We start from the raw sequence: 22,798 nt of genomic DNA, 5'->3' as shown, positions 1-22,798 counted from the left end.
TATTTTGGGACTTGTCCAGTGTAGCCTGTGTTTGATCTTCAGTGTTAGCAAAAGTGAGGATGTTTTTCAATCACACATAAATCTATGCATTAACTTACTTTAAGTATATTTCCAAATTGTTTTTGAAAATAATGTTATTTTATTACTGACTGGAATAACTTGAATCCTATGTCTCACTTTATTAGGCATATCATGAAGACAGTGTTTTTGACTTCATTGCTTACTGCTCTCTCTATATTATCTAGAACAGTTAATAATAGTTAGTAAATGAGTGAGTGAATGAATTCTGTGTACTTTTCAGTATTTATGGTTTACCCTTTTGTTCATTGCACAAAGATGTGTTAACACGATGTGAGTCAGGTGCTAGAGGGCAGAGTTTTATAAACAAATCATTCAAATGACTGTGGAAATGATAGTGTCAACTTAACAAAATGATTGTGGAAATCATTTCAGATAATGAAGAGTACTAGGTAAAACACGATGTATCAGTGTGATAACAAGAATGTAAAGGGTAAGTTTCCTATAGTTTGGTGATCAGATATGATCTCGCTGAGGAGACATAGTTTAGAGAATGCAAAGGAAGAACAAGGAACCAACCTTGGGAAAATGTTAGACGAGACAGAATTTTAGTATTTCAGTAAATAAAACTTCCATGGAAAAAGACTTAAAGTTCTTGTTTTAAAACCATCTACATGACTAAAAATCTCCAAGGGTTATGAATATTCTCTTAAAATTTTCATTAGCATATATTAATTATACATAACAAATTATTTCATTATGACATTTTCATAATGTATATATTGAGAACCTTGGAAATAGAAATTGCTAGGTAGAATCATCAACTTTCCTATTTGCATTCTTGGATATCTTATTACTTTTTTACCTTTCATAATGATGAAACTCTATCCCTGGCTAGCCTGGAATTCAACTTGTCAGACTGGCGTTGAACTTGGAAATCCTTTGGCTTCCCAAGTACTGGGATTACAGATATGTGTCACCCTGTCTGGCTTCCATTTTAATACTATAAAGCACAGATACAAGGCTAGAAAAATGGTTCAGTGGGTAAAATGCTTGGTGCATAAGCATAAGGACCTGAGTTTATATTCCTAGCACCCATATAGCAACTCAAGCAATGGAGTATAAAGACAGCAGGAAAAGCCAGTGATTCCAGGCAAAGCATGAGTTTACATATACAAAGGCTACTCCCTGAAGACTGCACATCTACTAAAAGAAAAGAATTAATTATGAGCCAACCACAGTGGCACACACCTAAGGTAGGAAAGTCATCTTAAGTTTGAAGCCAGCACTAGCTAGCTACATGGTGACTTCCAAGATATTCAGGGATATATTGTGAGGCACTGTCCCAAAATACAAGTAAAGCAACATCAATTAGAATATTTTTGCCTCCAATGTAAAGATGCAAGCTCCAATGCATTGACCTAAGCAAAAGCCATTCACAAAAATTCAAGACCACTGAACTGCCTTCATTGGGTATAAGGATTAAATACATATTTAGCTACAAAATTTAGGAAAACATGAAAAAAAAATACTTGTTAGTTTATGGCCACCAATGTCAAAATACTTGGCAAAAGCAAATACTGATGTTTGGGGAGAGACACACACTTAAAATTAAGAATTCTCCCATATAAATATTCATGTAATTATGAACACATGTCAGATGTGTGGTACAAGAAGAAGTAACAGAGCCACATGGTAGAACATAGATCAAAAAAATAAAGTATGGGTTATGAGGTAGTTGGTAAAAAGCCTAAGCTAAGGCTAAGCTTTCATAATTAATAATTAATAATTAAGTCTCCAGATTATTTTTTAGAGCTGATGATCCAAAGATAGTCTCACAAGAAAGCTTGCTACATTTGGCACCCAATATGGGGCACATATTTCCACATAGAACCTGAGAAATCTTAAAGTAAAGGAAAAACAAAACAAAACAAAAATCAAAAAACAAGTTATATATATGCAAACATGGAGCCAGCCAGTCATTGTTTCCTAGTACTGTAGTCTCTCAGGTGGGCAGGTGCACTAAGCTGAGCTGCAGGGCGGCTGACATGGCAGTTTAAGATTTGTTTTACTCAGAGAATGCTGCAGATGCTTAGTAAAGCCAGATCCAGACACAGAAATTTTCTAAAAAGTTACAGTATGCTTTAAAATGTACTAAGATTCTAAAGAAAGAAAATTGGTCTAGGTAGTCATAAAATACTAATAAAGTCTTTAAAGAGAGTAAAGTATTATAAAAAAAATCCACATAAAGATGGGAAATACACAGGATGTCTAGATCCTGTATGATACTTTGTTGACTTTGGATTTTTTAAAATGCTAATGAACAAAAATCAACAGCTGCTGAGAGACATTGGATTTTGGGAACTGATAAATTAAGCCAGTCTATATATTTTAAAAATGTATTAGCTTCAGAATGGAAGTCAGAAAATATATTATGTTGGGGGAGAAATTATGCCTTTGTTTCCAGAGGAACCAAAAAGTTATAGTTCTCTTCAAAATTGATAAAGGTAAAATTTGATTGGGGTAGACCTGTAGTGATACCTTGTTTATACTCTAACAAATAAAGCTTGCCCGAAGATCAGAGGGCAGAGCTAGGCACTAGTTAACCATAGAGGTCTGGAGGTCTGTACGACAGACAGACGGAAAGTGATGTGGCTGGTTAGAGAGAGGAAGTGATAAGGCAGGAGGAGACAAAAGTTCATTCTCTTTTCAGCTGGGAAATTGAGTACATAAAGTTGGCTGTGGTTTGCTCCTTCATCTCTCTGATCTCTCAGCATTTCCCTCTATATCCAACTCTGAGTTTTTGTAATTAAGACTTATGTTACATAGACCTCCTGAAAATCTCAACTATAGACATGATTTTAAAAAAACCAAGAAAGACTGCAGCACAGGTGATGTAGATAGATGCTGATCCCTCAACTATTGGAATAACTCTGAGCCTGGATGAGACATGATCGATCTTATTGGCTAAAAAGTTCTTATGACTTATTATTACATGTCATTCTTTCATATGGCGTGGGTGGAGATTTATAATACAGTTTGGGTATGCAGTCCAAAAGGATTTATAAAGTTGACAAATGCTCAAACATAGAACAAAAAAATATTTTTAGCTGGCTTGTTCTCACTGCACATTCCATACTTGTGTTAATGTGTGTGTGTGTGTGTGTGTGTGTGTGTGTGTATAATATATATATTATATATATATATATATATATGTATATTATATATATTGCCTTTTAAAGTTTACGTGTTTTCAGAAAAAATAGAAAATAAAAATAAAGGAAGACAAGTAGCCCAGGTGATCTAGCCTCTCAGAATACCTCTGTTGCAGTTTCCTCAAAATTCTTCATTGAGAACAACTTCAAAACTGTTAGCTGAGTTCAGCCAAGACTTCAGATAAGCTCTACATTTTCCCATTACACACAGAATGAACCTAAAATAATACAGCTAGCTCTCATACAACTTGACCATTATCCCAGTTTTTCCAGGGTCCCTTAAAGATGCAGTCATCCTTGTGTCGTCCTCACCCCTTTTCTTCTCCCCTTCTCATTCTCCTTGCTTCCTCTCCTCTCCCTCCATGCTCCCAAATTGCTCAGGAGATCTTGTCCCTTTCCCCTTCTCAGGGGGACCATGTATGTCTTTTAGAGTCCTCCTTGTTGCCTAGCTTCTCTGGTGGTGTGGATTTTAGGCTAGTAATCCTTTGTTCTATGTGTGAAATCCATAATTGAGTGAGTGCATACCATGTTTGTCTTTTTGTGACTGGGTTACCTGGCTCAGAATGGTTTCTTCTAGTTCCACCCATTTGCCTTCGAATTTCAATATTCCATTTTTTTTCCCTGCTGAGTTGTACTCCATTGTGTAAATGTACCACATTTTCTGTATCCATTCTTCAGTTGAGGGCCATCTTGGTTGCTTCCAGGTTCTGGCTATTACAAATAATGCTGCTATGAACATAGTTGAACAGATATCCTTGTTATATGAATGTGCTTTTTGGGGGTATATGCCTAAGATTGGAATTTCTGGATCTTGTGGTAGGCTGATTGCCATTTTTCTGAGGAGTCACCATACTGATTTCCAAGTGGCTGTACAAGTTGGCACTCCCACCAGCAGTGGAGGAGTGTTCCCCTTTCTCAGCATCCTCTCCAGCATAAGTTATCATTGGTGTTTTTGATTTTAGCCATTCTGACTGGAGTAAGATGATATCTCAGAATTGTTTTGATTTGCATTTCCCTGATGGCTAAGGATGTTGAACACTTTCTTATGTGTCTTTCAGCCATTTTAGATTCTCTATTTAGTTCTGTACCCTACTTTTTAATTGGATTATTAGGTGTTTTAGAAACTAGCTTCTTGAGTTCTTTGTAAATTTTGGAGATCAGCCCTCTGTCAGTTATGGGGTTGGTGAATATCTTTTCCCAATCTGTAGGCTGCTGTTTTGTCTTGTTGGCTATGTCCTTTGCCTTACAGAAGCTTCTCAGTTTCAGGAGGTCCCATTTGTTGTTGATCTCAGTGTCTGTGCTGCAGGTGTAATGTTCAGGAAGCTGTCTCCTGTACCAATTCGTCCAAGGGTACTTTCCACTTTCTCTTCTAAGAGGTTCAGTGTGGCTGGATTTATGTTAAGGTCTTTGATCCATTTGGACTTAAGTTTTGTGCATGGTGATAGACATGGATCTATCTGCAGTCTTCTACATGCCAGCATCCAGTTATGCTAGCACTATTTATTGAAGATGCTATCTTTATTCCATTGTATATCTTTAGCTTCTTTGTCAAAATCAGGTGTTCATAGGTATGTGGGTTAGTGTCAGGGTTTTCAATTCAATTCCATTGGTCTTTCTTTCTGTTTTTGTTCCAGGACTAAGCTGTTTTCAGGACTATAGCTCTATAATAGAGCTTGAAGTCAGGGATGGTGATGCCTCTGGAAGTTCCTTTATTGTACAGGGTTGTTTTGGCTATCCTGGGTCTTTTGTTTCTCCGTATAAAGTTGAGTATTTTTCTTTCAAGGTCTGTGAAGAATTGTACCAGTGTTTAGTTTGTGTAGGGGGAAGAATAGAGGAGAGCAAAATAAGGGATACCATCAAAGAGGGAGCCAGTATAGGTTTAAAGTGAAATCAGGCACTAGGGAAATGTCCAGAGATCTACAAGGATGACACCAACTAACCATCTAAGCAACAGTGGAGAGGCTATCTTAAATGCCCTCCCCTGATATGAGATTGACGACTAACTTATATACCATCCTAGAGCCTTCATCCAGCAGCTGATGGAAGTAGAAGGATATACCCACAGCTAAACACTGAACTGAACTGGAATCTAGTTACAGAGACGGAGGAGTGATGAGCAAAGGGGTCAAGACCAAGCTGGTGAAAACCACAGAAACAGCTGACCTGAATAAGAGGGAGCTCTTGGCCCCTAGACTGATCACTGGGAAATTAGCATGGAACTGATCCAGACCCCATAAGTGTGGGTGTCAGTGAGGAGGCCTTAGAAATATATGGGGACTCTTGTAGTAGATCAGTACTTATCCCTAGTGTAGGAATGAACTTTGGGAACCTGTTTGACATAGAGGGATACTCCCTCAGTCTAGACACACAGGGGAGGGCCTAGGCCCTATCCTAAAGGATATGACAGACTCTGAAGACCCCACCCCCCATGGAAGGCCTCACTCTTCCTGGGGAGCAGAAATGATATTGGATAGGTAGAGGAGGAGGAGAGGGAGAGGGATCGGGAACTGGGATTGACATGTAAAGCAATCTTGTTTCTAATTTAAATTAAAAAGAATTAAAAATAAAAATCCAGTCATCCCCAGACAACAGGAAGCAGTCTAGAGAATACAATGCCCACATTCCCAAGAGGTGAGGTAGATAGTTTTTGGTTGTTCAATGGATTATGAATGTTTATCATCAGTTATGGGGATTGGTTGCCAGTTGTTACTAGTCATGGTCAGGGAAAAAAAAAACAAATAAAGCAGGTTAGATTTAGGGATTTCTTTCTAAAGAGAAAAAGGAGGTATATGGGAAGAATAGAATAAAAGGGTAGATTATTGAATTTACTTTTAAAAATAACAACTATTAATCTTAACTATTTTACATTGGTATGGATTTTTGTATATTGATACAGTTGTAAGCTTATTTTTTATACTGTATATATGTTTCTACTCTTATTTAAGGTGTTGTACCTAGGTAGCTCATTTAAAATATTCAATGTAAAGTTCTAGTCCTGTAAAGCTATTTAGGATAATAAAGAAAGACAATCATGTTAGGTATATTTTTAAGGTCAACCAGAAATACATTTTTCAATAGAAAAATGCTTACTAGTAAATGTTGGTCATTATTTTAACATCAAAATTAGACTGTCATATTAAGTGAAGCAAACCAGACACAGAAAGACAAATATGACATGTTTTCTCTTACTTCTCTAGGGTAAATTTATTTATGTGTGTATGTGTGAGTGTGTGCATGTATGTGAATGTGTGTATGTGTGAATGTATGCATGTGTGTATGTAAGTGTGTTGTATAATAGGAAAGCAGAAAGGGAGGAAGAAGACTAAAGGGAGGGCGAAGAGGCATACATGTGCTTTTTGGAGTGTATATGATGTGAAGGTAGAAGGAGGAGGGGGCCTATTTCTGGGAAAGGGACAACTAATAGGAGGAAGTGGACAGTGGAGATGCATTGGGGGGACAACACAAAAGTATAATGATACCTGTGGGAAATAATTTTTAAAAAGCCAATCCTAAATTACAGTCAGTATATATTCGACTTCAAAGTCAGCCTCCACAGTGACATACTTCCTTCAGCAAGGCCACACCTACTCCAACAAGGCCACACCCTCTAGTAGTGCCACGCTTTATTGGCCAAGCATTCAAACACATGAGTGTATGGGTCCAAGCCACCTGTTCAAACCACCACAGGGGGATACCATCTTAAAGCCAAGAGACCCAGCACTTCAGTAACTCCGTAGAAGCCTAGGAAAAATGATGGTTCTAAGTCAGTAGTTAGGGAAGCTAGATGAAGGACACTCAGTGCCTGGCATCTATTTTTGTAAGTTTTTCTGTAGTGTTAAGTTTTCAAACTAGGGTGAAGGTGAAGTTTGGTTGTGAGCTTCCTTTGTTTGATAGCTTTGCTTGACGGTTAATTGATTGTGCTTAGCCTGATACTAAGGGAGTCTCTTAGCACAGTTCCTGCATCTCTTATCTGTATCTTAGCTCTTCCTGTTGCTCTTCTAGTTTAAGCAGGAGCTACCATGTTACTTTTCTTGGTTGGAATATTCCATGCTTTCTTCACTTTATAACCTCCAGAATCCTATGTGTTTTCTCTCCTCTAAGAGTCCTAAATAGCTCAAAGTATAAAAACTTTTGAAGGAAGCTGTAAATATTCACAGACTCAGATGGATACTCTCCAGATTTGTTGAATCACCTCCTCTAAGGCTCTTTCTTCCCTGACATTCTGGAGTGACTATTGTGGGTTGCATGCTTACCTGCTACACATGGTTCAGATCCCTGTTTGCTCGCTCATTGAATCCCAAAGATGGGTGGCCATGTACTTGCTTCTCTCCTTACAGACTTTGAACTCCTCACAGCCTTTGTCTGGGATTTGTTTTGTTTTGTTCATAGTACCCACAGAGTGTGTGCCCCTGTAGCAGTACTTTTTTCATCAGGATTGCCAGCCCACTAACAAGCACACTGAGACGTCATATTCATTATGAAAGTGCTTAGCTTATGCTTGTTTTTAACTAGCTCTTATAGCTTAAATTAACCCATTTCTAGTCGTCACCACTGTCACACACTGCCCACCGTGTCTTTTCACATCTCTGTGCCTAGATCATTCCTCCTCTCTCTCTCTGCCTAGAAGTCCCACCAAAACCTCCTGCCTACCTGTTGGCCAGTCAGCTTTTTATTATACCAATCACAGCAACACACCCTCACACAGTGTACAAATATCACACAACATGCTACAGATTAGCTCTTTCATAAATGATTTTTAAATAAACAAACTTTACTTCCTCCTTTTTATGTTAGAATTTATAATAGTACTTTTTATTGTATTATTATTATTATTATTAGGATATTACTAGTTTCAGTGTGTCATGTTTGGTTCTTTTAGTTTTATCTCTCTTTGTCAGCTTTATAGTGAATAATTGTAATATAGAAGCTGCTCATATTTTATAGAGCCCCACAATGTTATCAGCATATGATAAGTAATCAATTCAGTTTGCTTTAGTGTATATGAACACTTAGGCATTATGGGAGAATACAACGATGGTTTTGGCAGGTTGTTTAGATCATTAACTGATGTTTTCTCACACTAAATCCAAATGTTTAATTTACTTGCTATGGGCAGAATTTTAAATATTTTTTAAAAGAGAAGAAACCATAGATGCACTAAAAAGCATGGAGTTTTTAAAAAACTCATGCCATAGAAAATCTTTCACAGCACAAATGAAACCCAACAGCTATACAGAGAAAAATATGCTATGATAATTTTTTAAAAAGAAATATATAATTTCTAGTGTATCAAGAAAAAAAATTATTTAAAAAAAAAGCCAAAGAAAATAAATTTCCTTGACTAACAGTGATCTCTTGCCAAGCACTTGAAAGACAGGCCAAGGACAGGAGGAGAAAGAGTTTGTGGAAAAAGAACTAGAAATTTCTGATAGCCATACAGGAATAAATTCATAAGAATGAGTGGATATGCATGCTTCTGTGAAAGACACAAAAAGATTCATTATTCTTCTCAAGTGCACGTTCAGTTATCCTTGACTGTGTAGCTAGCTCCTAACTCCATGTCTCACATAGACAGCCATTCCTTTGTTCCCACATCTGCTTCCTGCTCAGGGATCAGCAGGACAGTCTCTCTGCTGGTCCCACCCAGAGGTAGCCTGTGCTTACAGTCACCTAGAGACATGCCTTGGACTGGAAATCTGCAGTGGGGGTAGTCAGGAGCTCTCTTTTTTCACTTTTGGGTCTTTAGACAAAGAGAACTTTCCAGTAGGCTCAAAGTCCAGTGTCTACATGTTTATGATAACGTGACCATGCCTAGATTTGGCCCTGAGGACTACACAGGATGTAATACCAACAGTTGTACTTCATTGGAGACGCACTTCCTCATATTACTTTATTTTACATAGCTGGGTTTTGTTGTTGTGGATTTTTTTGTTTTGTTTTGGGGGGTGGGGGCGGTGTTGACAGTGACTGCCTCTAGAGTATAAATTCCACTGTGGATTCCATCCTGAGGGTTTTTTTTTTTTTTCAGCTTTATATCCAGCTAGAATAAGATAAACTTTACTTTTGGAATAGTAAATTTTTGTTGAATTAACAACTACAGTAAGATCCATCTAGCTTATGCTAAAAATGATTTGTAGTAGAAGCAGCAGCAAGTATTTCTGTATAGAAAATAAACATAACCATACTAGTAAGAAGGAATTAAACTTGAAAGAAATAATGGTTGCTTTATTTATAATGTGTGTTTTCACAAATCTCTCACTGAGTCATAACTTACAGAGAAGTAGGTTTTTCTTTCCTGTTGAGATGTGTTTTCACAGATGGCTTCCTAAGCAGCTCAGGCTGGCCTTGAGCTCACAGGCTGCCCCAACCTCCTGCATGCAGAGATCACAGGAGTGTGCCACTGTGCTCAGCAGTGTGCTGTGCTGAGTATCTTAGTGACACCATTCTTTGTCCTAAGAGAAAGCTTAGTTGAGAGTTGCAGGCCTGGTCGGATAAGAAGGAAAATGCCAGATTATTTGGAAATCATATGAAATATTCATGTTTTTATTTAGGTTATTGAAACAGTGATGTTTAGAGCCAAATCCTGGTTCCACATGATATTTTTAAGCCAGACACAATAAAATAAAGTAGCAAGAATATTTACTTGTGACTCTGAATTAACGTTCAAAACAACGTGGGAAACAAACAGTAGTTTTAAGCTATTTTGAGTTCTCTGGTATCCCCTCTTGCCTGTTTGGTTCATTGACTAATGCCAGTTTAGTAGTTACTATTCTTGTTTGTGTGACAAAATACCCAACAATTCTTTCTTAAAAAAGAAATAGTTTATCTTGGCTGACACTTGAGTGCTTATTATATCATGGTGGGGAAGTTATAGCACAGGTATGAAAGATGTGGTCACATTGATTCCCCAGGGAGTGATGTTGCTGCACTGAGAGGATAGTACCACCCACATTCAGGGTGGGGTCTGCCATTCTTAGCAATTCTTCCTGGAGACAGTTACACAAACTAGAGGTGAGTGCGCATGGGATTCTAAATCTTATCAACTTGATTGTCTGATCACAGGTAACCATCACAAGTTGACAACCAGTTATATGACACTTTATAGCATAGCATTCCACCTCTGGTTCCTAAATTCTGGTGCTCATCTCATAAAAGCAGATTGCTTTTAGTCCATCTCCAAATTTTTCAAAAAATAAAAGAAAAAAGCTGGGTGGTGGTGGCAATTACCTTTAATCCCAGCACTCTGGAGGCAGAGGCAAGTTCATCTCTATGAGTTTTAGGAAGAGCCTGGTCTGAAAAGCTACACAGAGAAACCCTGTCTCCAAATGCTTTAATAATCCCAGTACAGTTCAAAAGGTCAAAGTCATTTTTAATATTCAAGCAGTCTCTTAGCTGTGAGCTCCTAAAATAAACAGTTGCATATTTCCAGTATGCATTGGCATAGAGCAAACATTTCTATTTTAAAAGGAAGAAGGAGGGCATCATTAACACAAATTAAATCAGTGGTTCATGACCTTCCTAAAGCCATGACCCTTTATTATAGTTCCTCATGTTGTAGTGATCTCCAACCATAAAATTATTTTCTTTGCTACTTTGTAACTGTAATTTTACTACTGTTATGAATTGTAATGTAAATATCTGGGTAGGTTTTTTTTTTTTTATGGCCTTAGGCGACCTCTGTGAAAGGATCATTTGACCCCCAAAGGGGTAGTGTGACCCATAGGTTGAGAACTTCTGGATTAGAGAAAAACTGAAACCCAATAAGGCAGAAAACTAAACCCTATAACTTGATGGTAGGTACCTGAACTCATGATAGAATCACCTTAGGGTTGATTCTGAGGGCTTGGGTAACTCTAGCCCCATCCCTCTATCTTTGGTACCTGCAGCACATGTAGCCTTGGACCTTTCCTTGGCAAGCATCCTATGGTCCTGGCATATCCAAAGTTCTGGTCTTAATTGAACTGTGGTGGCATGGAACACAAACCATACACCACATAGGGTTACTGATGGTATATTATAATTGATAACAATGAAAACAACTTATACAAGCACTCTGAGCAGCTAAGATACCAGATGCTTCGAAAAGCTGGCTGAACCCCGAGAGAGGAAGAGCCTTCTGTCCTCTCTCTTTATCCTACTCTTCTACGTACTTGTGACTACGTCCAAATGGGCGTGGTCAGTGGTACAGGTATCCAGGGTCTCTCCCTACACTTGGGCTTCATTTTCCTTGCCTGCAATGGCCTCTTGTGGACTTCTTACAGAGAATGTAGCTCTGCCAACATACTGTCTAGTCTTAGTGGCTTTCTGGAACCTAGTCAAAAGTCTCCATTATTACCCTTTGTATCTTTTGTGCCGGCAAAACCAGCACCTTGTGGACATTGCTGCCCTTTCTCTTGTTAGCTGGAGCTGTTACCTGCTCCCCTTGTATTACAACTGCAGCAACCTCTATTTGCTGAACCTTGGGAAACACGAAGGGTGCCATTTGTGAGCAGGGACCCCATTCAGTGCCCTTCCCAGTCTAAGTTCATTTAGACTGTATTTTCTCAAGACCTTCAGGGTAGGTCTTGCCCTCAGGATGCTTTCCCTGTTGTTCCGGTGAGCAAGAATGTCCCCTTCTGTGGTTCTAGTCTCTAACAGTTACAGATGGTTGTCTGCAGCTTACACTTGACCATGCTCCTTTCTTTTCCAAACTTCCCAGTTTTTATCTTTTTGCTCTTTCTTGTGGTGGGCCAGGGTAAGAGCAGAGAGCAACCCAAATGCTAGTCTGCCTTTAAACTTTTTTTTGTTTTGTTTTTCGAGACCGGGTTTCTCTATGCAGCTTTGGAGCCTATCCTGGCACTCTCTCTCTGGAGACCAGGCTGGCCTCGAACTCACAGAGATCCGCCTGCCTCTGCCTCCGAGTGCTGGGATTAAAGGCGTGAGCCACCAACGCCTGGCTGCCTTTAAACTTTCCTGCCACAGAAATCAGTTCATTGCTTTTTAGTTGAGCCTCACTTGAGTTCTCACTTAAGACATGGGCACAATGATTTCAGATTGTTTGCCAGAATATAGCACGAATGTCCTCTGGACAGTTAAACTTTGAATGGGCACAGCCTGTTATGTCAGGAACATGAAGCAACTACTCTCATTGCATCAGAAACTAATATTTATAGGTCCTGTGGAAAGATGTCCAGTAGAATTATAATGCAAACCATGTAACAAGCCACCTTAAAAAATTCAATCAGGCAAAATTAATTGTAATACTTTTTACACAGTATGTTGTGAATGAATGAATGTCAGTGTGAAGTAAACATAAAATGTGCTAATGATGTATTACACTGTTTGGTTTTTTGATATTAACTGCTCTTGAAATCTAGTATATTTTTTACTCACAGCACACCTATATAAAAACTACATTGTAAGTGCTTGATAACTGCATCTGGCTCTTGTCACTAGACCTCACAACCATAAGAGAAATTAAATATAGAAACAATAGGAAATACCACACAGGAAAAAGACAGCATTGATGATAGGAAAATAATTCTAGTAAAGGAGAAAACAAGGTGAGAACATGTTTACAACATAATACAGTAAGATATTACTTTTAATATGTAAAACATTTATACAGATTTCTAGGAACACTTGAAAGCCCAGAAAATAAATGGTAAGGTTACATAATCAGGCATGTTATAATAGTATAAAACATAGGCATGACCACCAAAGAAGGGAAATTTTCACTGAAGGTGTATTACTCAGTGGTAGATTGCTTGTCCGTCCGTCCTGTACAAAAAGCCCTCGTTTGATTTTGTCACTGAGAAACATGCAAATTAAGATCTGTCAAGGCATCAAAGATTATAAAACTGTAATTTTTAGGATACTCAGAATGCAGTGAAAGTATGTTCTTAGAGACTGTGAGAGGGACTGTAGCATAGTAAAATCTCTTTATAGGTAATAGGGTAGCAACAGTAGCAGAACTTGTTTTCTAGTCTCTCTCATAAGGAAATCAAGCTAACTAAAGAGACGAGGCCATATACACGAAGTCCTCACCTCTCTACTCTCTATACTAATGAGAAAATCGAGGACTACCGAATTCCTCATCTAAGGGAGGGCTAAGGAGTTGGTGACATAGTGAAGTAGTCACTTGGTTGGATACTGAAGTAGTATAACATGCAGTTCTTTTAGAATTACATCGAATTTAGGAGATAAACCAGTCTTATACAGATAACAAGACTAAGAATTTTATCACAATCTTGATTGTGTTTAGGACTCTAGACTTCATTTTTCCAGTTTTCTGTTTTATTAAGAGTCAGATGTCATAAACTTAGTGTATATTTTACTTATAAACTGTGGAATTAAATTTACTTGTAACTTAAGATTTCATCCTAATTGATGTGTGCACTACTCATGATCTCCTCGTCAGTTTATCAACTCCTAAGTACTGTGCTGTGTTAAATATTATACACCCCTGTGTATATTCCACAAACTGTGAGGTTTGGCTCCATCTTTGTGACTGAGTGAAAATTTTTACTTCTCAGTAAATTTGCCATTAACTTATTTTTCTGCTTTCCTTCTGTCTGGACTGATTGTGACCTCTTAAAAGGTAAAACAAACATAATGTATAACCTCTAATTTTCCAAGTTTAAATACTTCACATCTGCTCTCTTACTAGCTACTTATTTTTATATACTGATTTGCTCTTTTATAGCTTTGGTTAATTCTTTTTCCATTGTTTAAGGTTATCCTGGTCCAAGTTAACCCAGGGGAAGCATTTACAATAAGAAGAGAAGATGGGCAGTTTCAGTGCATCACAGGTAAGAAGAGGAATTTGCTACATTTGTAACAAAAAAAGCAAGTCCACAATTTCTTTTTCTAGTAGGTACCAGTGCACATATGCTTGTGGTTTTTCTCTTTGTCACTGTCACAAAGTCTGAGTCCTCAGTCATTTAACTATTACAGTAAGACTCCAAGTATTCTCTTTGTCATTTCTTGATTAACCTGACTATAAAATTCTATTGTGTACATTTCTATAATCAATAAATGTAAGTGAATCTAGCCAGATCCTTCAGTCTTCAAAAGATAGGTTCTATTTTGTATTCTTATTTTTATTTCCCCTCCAGTGTTGGGTTCCTCAGGCATTTTTTTTTTTTCTCTTAGAGACAGGGTTTCTCTGCATATAGCCTTGGCTGGCTCGAAACATGCCCTGTAGACCATGCTGGCCTCAAACTCATCCTCCTGCCTCTGCCTCCCAAGTGCTGGGATTAAAGGTGTGTGCCACCACTGCCGGGAAACACAGTATTACTCTTGTTAACTACATTTCAAACCTGTCTTGTCCTGTCAGCAAGAGTTTCCGTATCCAGAAGTTACCACCTGTTCCTACAACTCAAGGCTATTCAAACCCAGCTGCTTTAAACTCATCTCAGATGTACTGTAATCTTTCTTTACTGGACACCCCCTTAGCACTTCTGGACTGGGTATTTCTCATCTGTTGGAGCCATCCCTTGAATTGTAGTGGATTTGGTAAGGGCCTCTGTCCTCTACCTGCTAACTATTTCTTCTTACCTTCCTTGATATATGACAAATAGAAATCTCCCCAGACATCACCAAATTCCCTATGAGGAACAAAACCACCTCCAGTTGATGTCTACCTACAGGCCACCATGCTGCCTGCCATGACAATAATGAACTAAACCTCTGAACTGTAAGTCGGCAGACATGGTGCTGGAGAGGTAGGTGAGAGTTCTACATCCAAATCAGCAGGCAGAGGAGAGAGTTGAGACACTGGACTGGGCCTGGCTTAAGCATCTGAGACCTCAAAGTCCACCTCCTATAACACACTTTCTCCAACAAGGCCTCACTATGGGCCCGTGGGGGCCATTTTCATTCAAACCATCACATTAACTAGTAAGCGTATGTTATACTATAAAGTGGACCTGGTACCTCTAAGGCACTCAGTAAGTGGAGGTAGTGAGTGCTTTGGTGCAACTGTTAATAGGAGGTGAGCCCCATCTCCTCTGAAACCCCTTGACACCAGCTGTTGAGAAGCTGACTTACCAAGTACCTGTGTGCAACATTCCTTTTAGTTGTGTTTGGAATTATGTATGTCTATGCTTAATTTGAAAATGCTTATTCCATCTTTTCAACTAAGACCTGAACACAGGTATTTTTTACATTTCTTTGTATCCCTTTTGGTTCTTGGACTTCTAACTAATAGTCACGGCTTTAATTTAAAGAATCCATGGAGGTGAGTCACCACATACTTTGCTGTCATCCAAGCTGTAATGCCTTTGAGGGTGAAGGACTTGCGACACTCTTGATTACTATCAACCATGACTGCCACAGGTAAACCAGGATTCTCAGCGCCCCCTTCCTTTCACTCTACTTACCTGACTAGCCTTTTGAATCTTTTAAAACTAACTCCTCCTCCTGGAAAAATAACTAGCCCAGTAGTCACAAATAAAACTTGAAAGCTTACGTGTGTTAGAAATTTTGTAAGTCAATTTAAATAATTGGAGCAGCTGTTGAGGTGATGTACAAATAAGAAGCTATATTCTTTAAAGGGTTTAGGCAAGAAAATGTATAAGTGTGTGTGTGTGTGTGTGTGTGTGTGTGTGTGTGTGTGTGTTGAGAGTTTTGCCGCCTTTACTAACTTTTCTTCAGTCAAATTTTATGTTTTCACCATGGCCCACATCGATTATAAATTCCTGATCACGCAGATTACTTGTATGCCTTTCAAATTTTTGTCCATAGATATTATTTATCAAGAAATCTTTTTAACATGACATTGATTTCCCCCAATACATTAGCAGATGAAGATAGATTGTTTTATTACATTTTAAAACACAAGGATTGCTAATCGAAGTTATAGTCAGACCCTGAATAATAAACAGCTTCTATTTTAAGAGTTAGTTTGTGGCTGTTTCTTCTTACTTCATTTCACCTGATTGTCATTTCTAGCAGTAACACCATCCTGCAGGTTCAGAAGAGCTATGTACAGTCTGCCACAGCGCTCACCAGACCTGATAGCTAGCTTCCGTGTGAGCATTCTGTATGAGGACACATTTCTGTGCTTCCCTGGTAAACAGTCCTTTCTCTATATGATAGGTAATAAAAATCGAAACTTTGTTTTAAAATTACTGGGTAGATTTTTTTTTAATGAAATGGACAGTAAAAGCATTATCCTTTTTGTATGTTTTCATCTATCCAGAATTACCAGGCTTGCTGGCTAGTTTTATGTCAACTTGACACAAGCTAGAGTTGTCTGAAAGGAGGGAACTTCAATTGAGGAAATGGCTCCATAAGATCCAGCTGTAGGGCACTTTCCTAATTGGTGATTGATATGAAAGGGACCAGTCTATTGTGGGTGGAGCCACTCCTTGGCTGCTAGTCCTGGGTTCTATATAAAATGCAGGCTTGAGCAAGCTGTAATGTGAACACCAGCAAGCAGCGCCTTCCATGGCCTCTGAATCAACTCCTGCCTCCAGGTTCCTGCCCTTTTTGAGTTCCTGTCCTTTCTTTCTACAATGATTTGGAAGCATAAGCCAAATAAACCCTTTCCTCTCCAGCTTGCTTTCGGTCATGGTGTTTCATTGTAGCAATAGAAACTCTAACTAAGACATCAGGTGTACAGGTGAAAGGAATAGGAGTGAGCAAGTAAAAACTGGTTTGTAGAGATGACCCCAGGAGGGAAAGCTTACTGGGTACTTGGTCTCATCTGCTCCACTCTACCAGCAGAAGTGTCTGTCATTTGCCAAGACCTTTCCTGGACCTGCGCTGTAGATAGGAGAAAGATCAGCAATGAGAGAAGTAGCCACCAAGAGAAAGTCTTAAGGGAGGAGAATCAGGGCAGTGAAGCTTAGAGGAAAAAGAGATTCCTTGTGGCCTTTACTAGTCTCATAACAGAAAATCTCTAGAGGAGCATGCGGAGAATGAGGTAGTCTAGCATAAATGTTTGAATTACTCCCTTCCTTAGGAGGTTTATCACCTAACAAGAATTCATAGAAAGAACTTTAGAGACATAAATTGTCACCACCTTTGATTGGAGGTTCATACTTTGAGATAGTTATAGATAGAGATTAAGGCAGTACCATTTTACCACAGCATACTTCCATGGAGGGAAAAATAGTCATATTTTCCTTGTGAGTTTATTAAATCTCCTGAAGTGCACTGTGCTAGTTCCTGAGGAAATCAAGACACAGTCCTTATCTTTTATGATCATAAGATAATAAAGCTAGGGATGTAGCTTAGTGGAAGAGCATTTGCCCAACAAGACCCTAGCCCTGACAATGAAACAATACAAACAAGTTCATTAGTTAAGGAAAGAAAAAGTGAACAATTCTTTCAGAATAAACAGCCAGTCTGTTTAGTGCACGTGGTGTTACAAGAACATACAACAAAGATCCAGTAATAATAGTTACGGACAGATAATATTCTTCCAAGATTCATGAGCTGTCTTTAAGGAAACTGGCAGTTGGCAAGATAGACAAAGAGCCTACAGGTGTTTTAGACAGAGACAACAGTATTCAAAAACAGAGGGAAAGAGTGACTTGTGATAAATACTGATACGTAGTTATGTCTTTAGTGTGATGATTTAGAATCTTTTGAGTATATGTTCAGAAATGCTAGAGTTAGACTGTATAGATTTAGGGTTTTAAAAATATTTATTTTGTGTTGTGTGTTGTGTATGTGGGTGATTGTGAGTGTGTCACAACACACATTTGGAAATCAGAAGACAGTTTGAAGGTTCTCTCCTTCCACCTTGTGGGTTCTGCCAAAGTCATGTTGTCAAGCCTTGTAAGTGCCTTTGCTTGCTGAACTGTCTCACCAGCCCTCAGTTCCAGTTCTCATGTGTCCTCTAACCTGATGATTACAATGGGTGTAGGATGTGCCTGCTAACCTTCCCTCCAGAGATATGTAAGGGTTCTTCTTCTGCACAGTTCTTCTTCTGCACAGCCCTCAGCAGTTCTTGTTTCTTGTTTTCTTGGTGACAACTGTTCACCTGTGGTAAGATGGAGTCTTAAAGAAGTTTTGATTAGCATTCTCTTCATGGAAATACTTATTCATCAGTTGTATTTCTTCCTCTGAGAACTCTCTCTTCAGTTCATTAGCCCATTTGTTGATTGTATTTTATGTTTTGTTCTCACATTCTTTTTAACTTCATGCCAGCCCAGTCAATTCCTGTGATTTTCTGTTGAAGCTTGTCTTAATAGTCAAGGTCACTATTGCTGTGATGAAACACCATGACCAAAAACAACTTGGGAGGGGGAAACAGTATATATGACTTACACTTCCACACCATAATCCATCCATTGAAAAAAATCAGGACAGGAAGGGTAGGAATCCAGAGGCAGGAGCTGATGCAGAGGCCATGGAGGAACACTGCTTACTGGCTTGCTCCCCATGGCTTGCTTAGCCTGCTTTCTTATAGAACCCAGGGCCACTAGCCCAGGGGATGGCATCCTCCACAATGGACTGAGCCCACCCACATCAAACACTACTTAAGAAAATGCCCTACAGGCCTGTCTACAGGCCTGATCTTATGGAGCCTTTCTTTTTTTCTTTTTTCATTTGAGGTTTCTGTCTCTCCAGTGACTCTAACTTGTATCAAGTTGATATAAAACTAGTCAGCCCAGAGTCCTTTTCAGAAATCCTTTGTCTGTAACTGTGTTTTAAGATGCTTTGCATACTTTCTTCTAGCAGTTTCATTAAAGTTTTTATTTATGTGTATGTGTCTGTATGCAATGCACTTGTGGACACTGGAAGATGATATTGGATCCCCTCCAGCTGGAAGTACAGGTTGTTATGAGCCATTCAGTGTGGGTGCTGGGAATTGAACCTGGATACTCTGGAAGAGCAACAGTTCTCTTGACTGCTACTCCATCTACATATTCCTTTGATCCATCATGAATTTTTTTATATAAATTAAAAGATGGGTCTAGTTTCATTCAGTTTTTCCAGAATCATTTATTAAAGACTCTGTCTTTCTACAATTTACATGTTTGACAACTTTTGTTAAGAATTAGGTAGCTGTAACTGTATGGGTTTATATCTGGTTCCTCTATTCTAGTCTCTTGGTCTACATTCCTGTTTCATGCTATTTGTGTTAACTGTGGGTCTGTGATGAGATTGAAGATTACCTACTGTGGTATCTTTAATAATGCTCTTTCTCTGCTAATGATTGCTTTGGATATTTGGTGCCTTTTGTGTTTCTATGTGAATTCTCTAGTTCTCTGAAAAATGTCATTGGAATTTTAAATTTTTTTTATTTATTATGTTACTGCATATGTTTCATAGCATATCATGTGGGGATCAAAGGACAACTTTGTAGAATCAGTTCTAGGGTATTCCAGGGATTTAACTCAGGTCACCAGGCCCAAGCTTGCACAGCAGAACCCACTGACCAACCTCATTGACCCAGAATGCCATTGGAAGTTTGTTAGGGAATGCATGGAGTCTGTACATTGCCTTTGTCATGAAGCCATTTTCACAGCATTAATTCTTATTACACATGAGCCCCTGTAGGCTCATGGTCATCATAGAACGTAAAATATATATGAGTTCAACTTCAAAAGCTACCATATTTTTTGACAGTCTGTCCAGACACTGTTTGAAAGTTTAAAGTCCAGGATCTCCTCTCAGAGTCAAGGTAATCTGTTATCTGTGACACGGCCCTCCCTCCCATAAAATTTGGAAAAAAAACAAAAACAAAAACTAACCCACAAACAAACAAACAAAATGTCAGTTACATACTTCTGATATGCAGTGGCACAGAATATACATTCCTGTTTGCAAGGGGAGGAATAAGGACACTAAATCCTGTAGTTTGATGTTCAATATTTAGGGCTTCAGTTTCAAAGAGTTAGGTGGCTCTGCCTCTCCAACTTTGCTGCCTGCAACATACATCTGCAGGAAGCTAGCTTATCACATTTCACATGTTCACTATGTTGAGCTTTCTTCCTTCCCATGCATGCATCTTCAGGATGCTGTCAAAGATCTCTTCCTTCATCATTTATGATGCTCATGTAACTTTGACCATTAGTCTATTTATGAACTATAGCGTGTTGATTCTTTGCACCTTTTGTACCATCATCATATCCCTGTAGTGAAACCAACTTGGTCATCGTGTATGATCATCTAATGTGTAAGAACATACTCAATTTGCAGGCATTTTTTTGAGATATTTTGCATCTACATTCATCATGGAAATTGGTCTGCAGTTTCTGTTTCATTTTGTTCTTGCTTAATTTTGATGTTAGGGTAATGTTGGCTTTGTTGAATGAGTTTTGTAGTGTTCCTTCTCTTTCTGTTAGATGAAAAGTTTGAGAGGCATTGGTGTTACTTAAGGGTTTCATAGAATTTTGGATTAACCTTTTTTGTTGTTGTTGGGAAACTTCTTATTACTGCTTCAACCTCATATCTTGTTATGGGTATTTTTGGTATATCATGTATGTTTTTTGATGTATAGATTTTCAGATGTTCTGTTATTGATCCTTGGATTTCACTGGACTCAGTGGTAGCTTCTTATTCATATTAATTTTGGTATTTTCTTTCTTTTAGTTTTCTAGATGTTGCCAATCTTGTTGATCTTTATTGGTTCTGTGTATTGATCTACTAGGCTAATTATTTTTGGCCTGTTCTTAATTTTGTTTCTTGTCAGTTAATGTGTTTATGTTTGTCATGTCTTATTTTTCTAAATCCATGAGCTTCATCAACAGGTTGATACCTGTGTTTTTTTTTTAAATGTGGGCATTCATAGCTATAACCTTTATTCTTACAACTACTTTAGCTATACCCTAAGGTGAGTTGTATGACCATTTTTATTTGATTCTAGGAATTTTTAATTTCCTCCTTAACTTTTTAAGTGGACCATATCTTTTTTGGACATGCTGTGAAATCACTAAACTTAAGATCTAGACCAGATGTCATATTCCTAGTTATATAAACCATAGATTAACCAGATTTAATTTAAATATTATATAATTACATAAATACACATAAACATAATACAGTGCACACACATTTCGGTGAATTTCATTCATTCTTTCTTTCACTGTTTAGTAAGATACAAAGGTGAGTAAGCAAGAGCTCTTTAGTCCCTTGAGCATTTTTAATGCATATTTCTGGGAAAGTAAAATAAAAGTTACATTATTGTCATGACACATTTTTTTTTGTCATGTGTGTTACCTGGAACTATTTTTTGGAGCCCTCTCCCTGAGCATTTTAAATTAATAGCTTTGGCAAAAATAAAGGACATAGTTTTGAAATTTTTAAGTATCAGGAATCCAAAAAAATAATTCATGGCATCAAATAAATGTAAGGTTTTTTTTTTTTAAATCAACATATTCAGGGGAGAAATTAAAAAATAACAGGATCAATTTAACAAATGATTAAGTTCTACACTTTAATATTTTAAGTTAACCCAACTATAAAGGAATATGTTACTTAAGACTCTTTTTGAGCTAGGCGGTGATGGCACATGCCTTTAATCTCAGCACTTGGGAGGCAGAGGCAGGTGAATTTCAGTGAGTATGAGGCCAGCCTGGTCTACAAAGTGAGTTCTGGGACAGCCAGGACTGTCATACAGAGAAACTCTGATTTGAAAAACAAAACGAAACAAAAGATTCTATTTGAAGTTGACTTATCTGTCTGTTAATTAGAAATGATTTAAGATCGACTGTTCTTCCTAACAGTTGGGCCAAATAGAGTAACAGACAGTGCACTCACTGTTGGGAGCACAGGGTAGGGCAGTGGTAGCTATAGAGTGAAGTTCAGAACCTAGATCTAGTAAGGAACACATCACACAGGCTGTTAGCCAAATTCAGGAGGTCAGAGTCCAATCAGAGTATGGAGGGAGTTTACACAGGAAGGCTGTCTCACACCATCAGAGTCTAAGGAGATGAGGAAGGTACCCTTAGGAAAGAGGCCGCATAGTTTGTGGTGTTTGAACCTGAGAAGTTTGGTTACTTTCCAGAAATTGATGGTAAGACCTTGAAGACACCATATACTTAAGTCATAGGACATGGAGAAATGAAGCTGGCACTAACCCGGAAGCTTCATCTCTACTGGCTAGCTTTCATAGTGCCAGAAGATGCTATGCATTGTGGGGTTGGGAGGAGGTGTAATCAATACTCTTACCCATACGTGAACCCTGTAAACAAGATATGACTGTTGATGCAGTAATAGCATGACTTCAGTCAGAGTAACCAGCTTCTTCCTGATTGGACTTAACCACTTGACAAGATGGACTATGGGAAAATCTACTATTATTCTGCTAAGTGAACATATTATTAAACTGCTCCATAAGTATGTATCCTTATACCCAGTACCCATGCATTAGTGCAGCTCTCAAGAAACACTGGGAGAACAGAAACATTAAAAGAGCTAGAGAGAGTAGAATACTGCTGTGAAATTTTTTTTCCTTGACCTGGCAGGGCCATTGCACACACAGCAATGATTGTGTGTGCACAAGATTAGCACAAGATCAAGCCAGCCAGAATCCTAGCATGGGTGAGGAAAGGGATCATGACGTCACACCTGCAGCTGAGGAACTGTTGTCAGTTGATGCCTGTCGGGAGACAGAGATAGAGAGT

General features: G+C 38.4%; 1 protein-coding gene across 4 annotated transcripts in view; it reads left to right on the top strand.

Annotated features, from left to right (window-relative positions):
* The window catches only part of Fndc3a (fibronectin type III domain containing 3A), a 153,959-nt gene that overhangs the window by 40,974 nt on the left and 90,187 nt on the right, over positions 1 to 22,798 (top strand). For 3 of the 4 annotated variants that reach the window (XM_027390163.2, XM_035453295.1, XM_035453294.1), the window contains one exon: positions 13,948 to 14,023. In XM_027390163.2, coding sequence (XP_027245964.1) covers positions 13,948 to 14,023 — 76 coding nt within the window. Of the gene's footprint in view, positions 1 to 13,947; positions 14,024 to 15,523; positions 15,552 to 22,798 lie in introns of those variants that run through there. The other variant, XM_035453293.1, reaches the window with a different exon arrangement.

The sequence above is a fragment of the Cricetulus griseus genome (assembly GCF_003668045.3).
Source record: "Cricetulus griseus strain 17A/GY chromosome 1 unlocalized genomic scaffold, alternate assembly CriGri-PICRH-1.0 chr1_1, whole genome shotgun sequence".
Classification (NCBI taxonomy): Eukaryota; Metazoa; Chordata; class Mammalia; order Rodentia; family Cricetidae; genus Cricetulus; species Cricetulus griseus.
The sequence above is the reverse complement of the archived record's forward strand: the minus strand, read 5'-3'. Positions and strand labels throughout refer to the sequence as shown.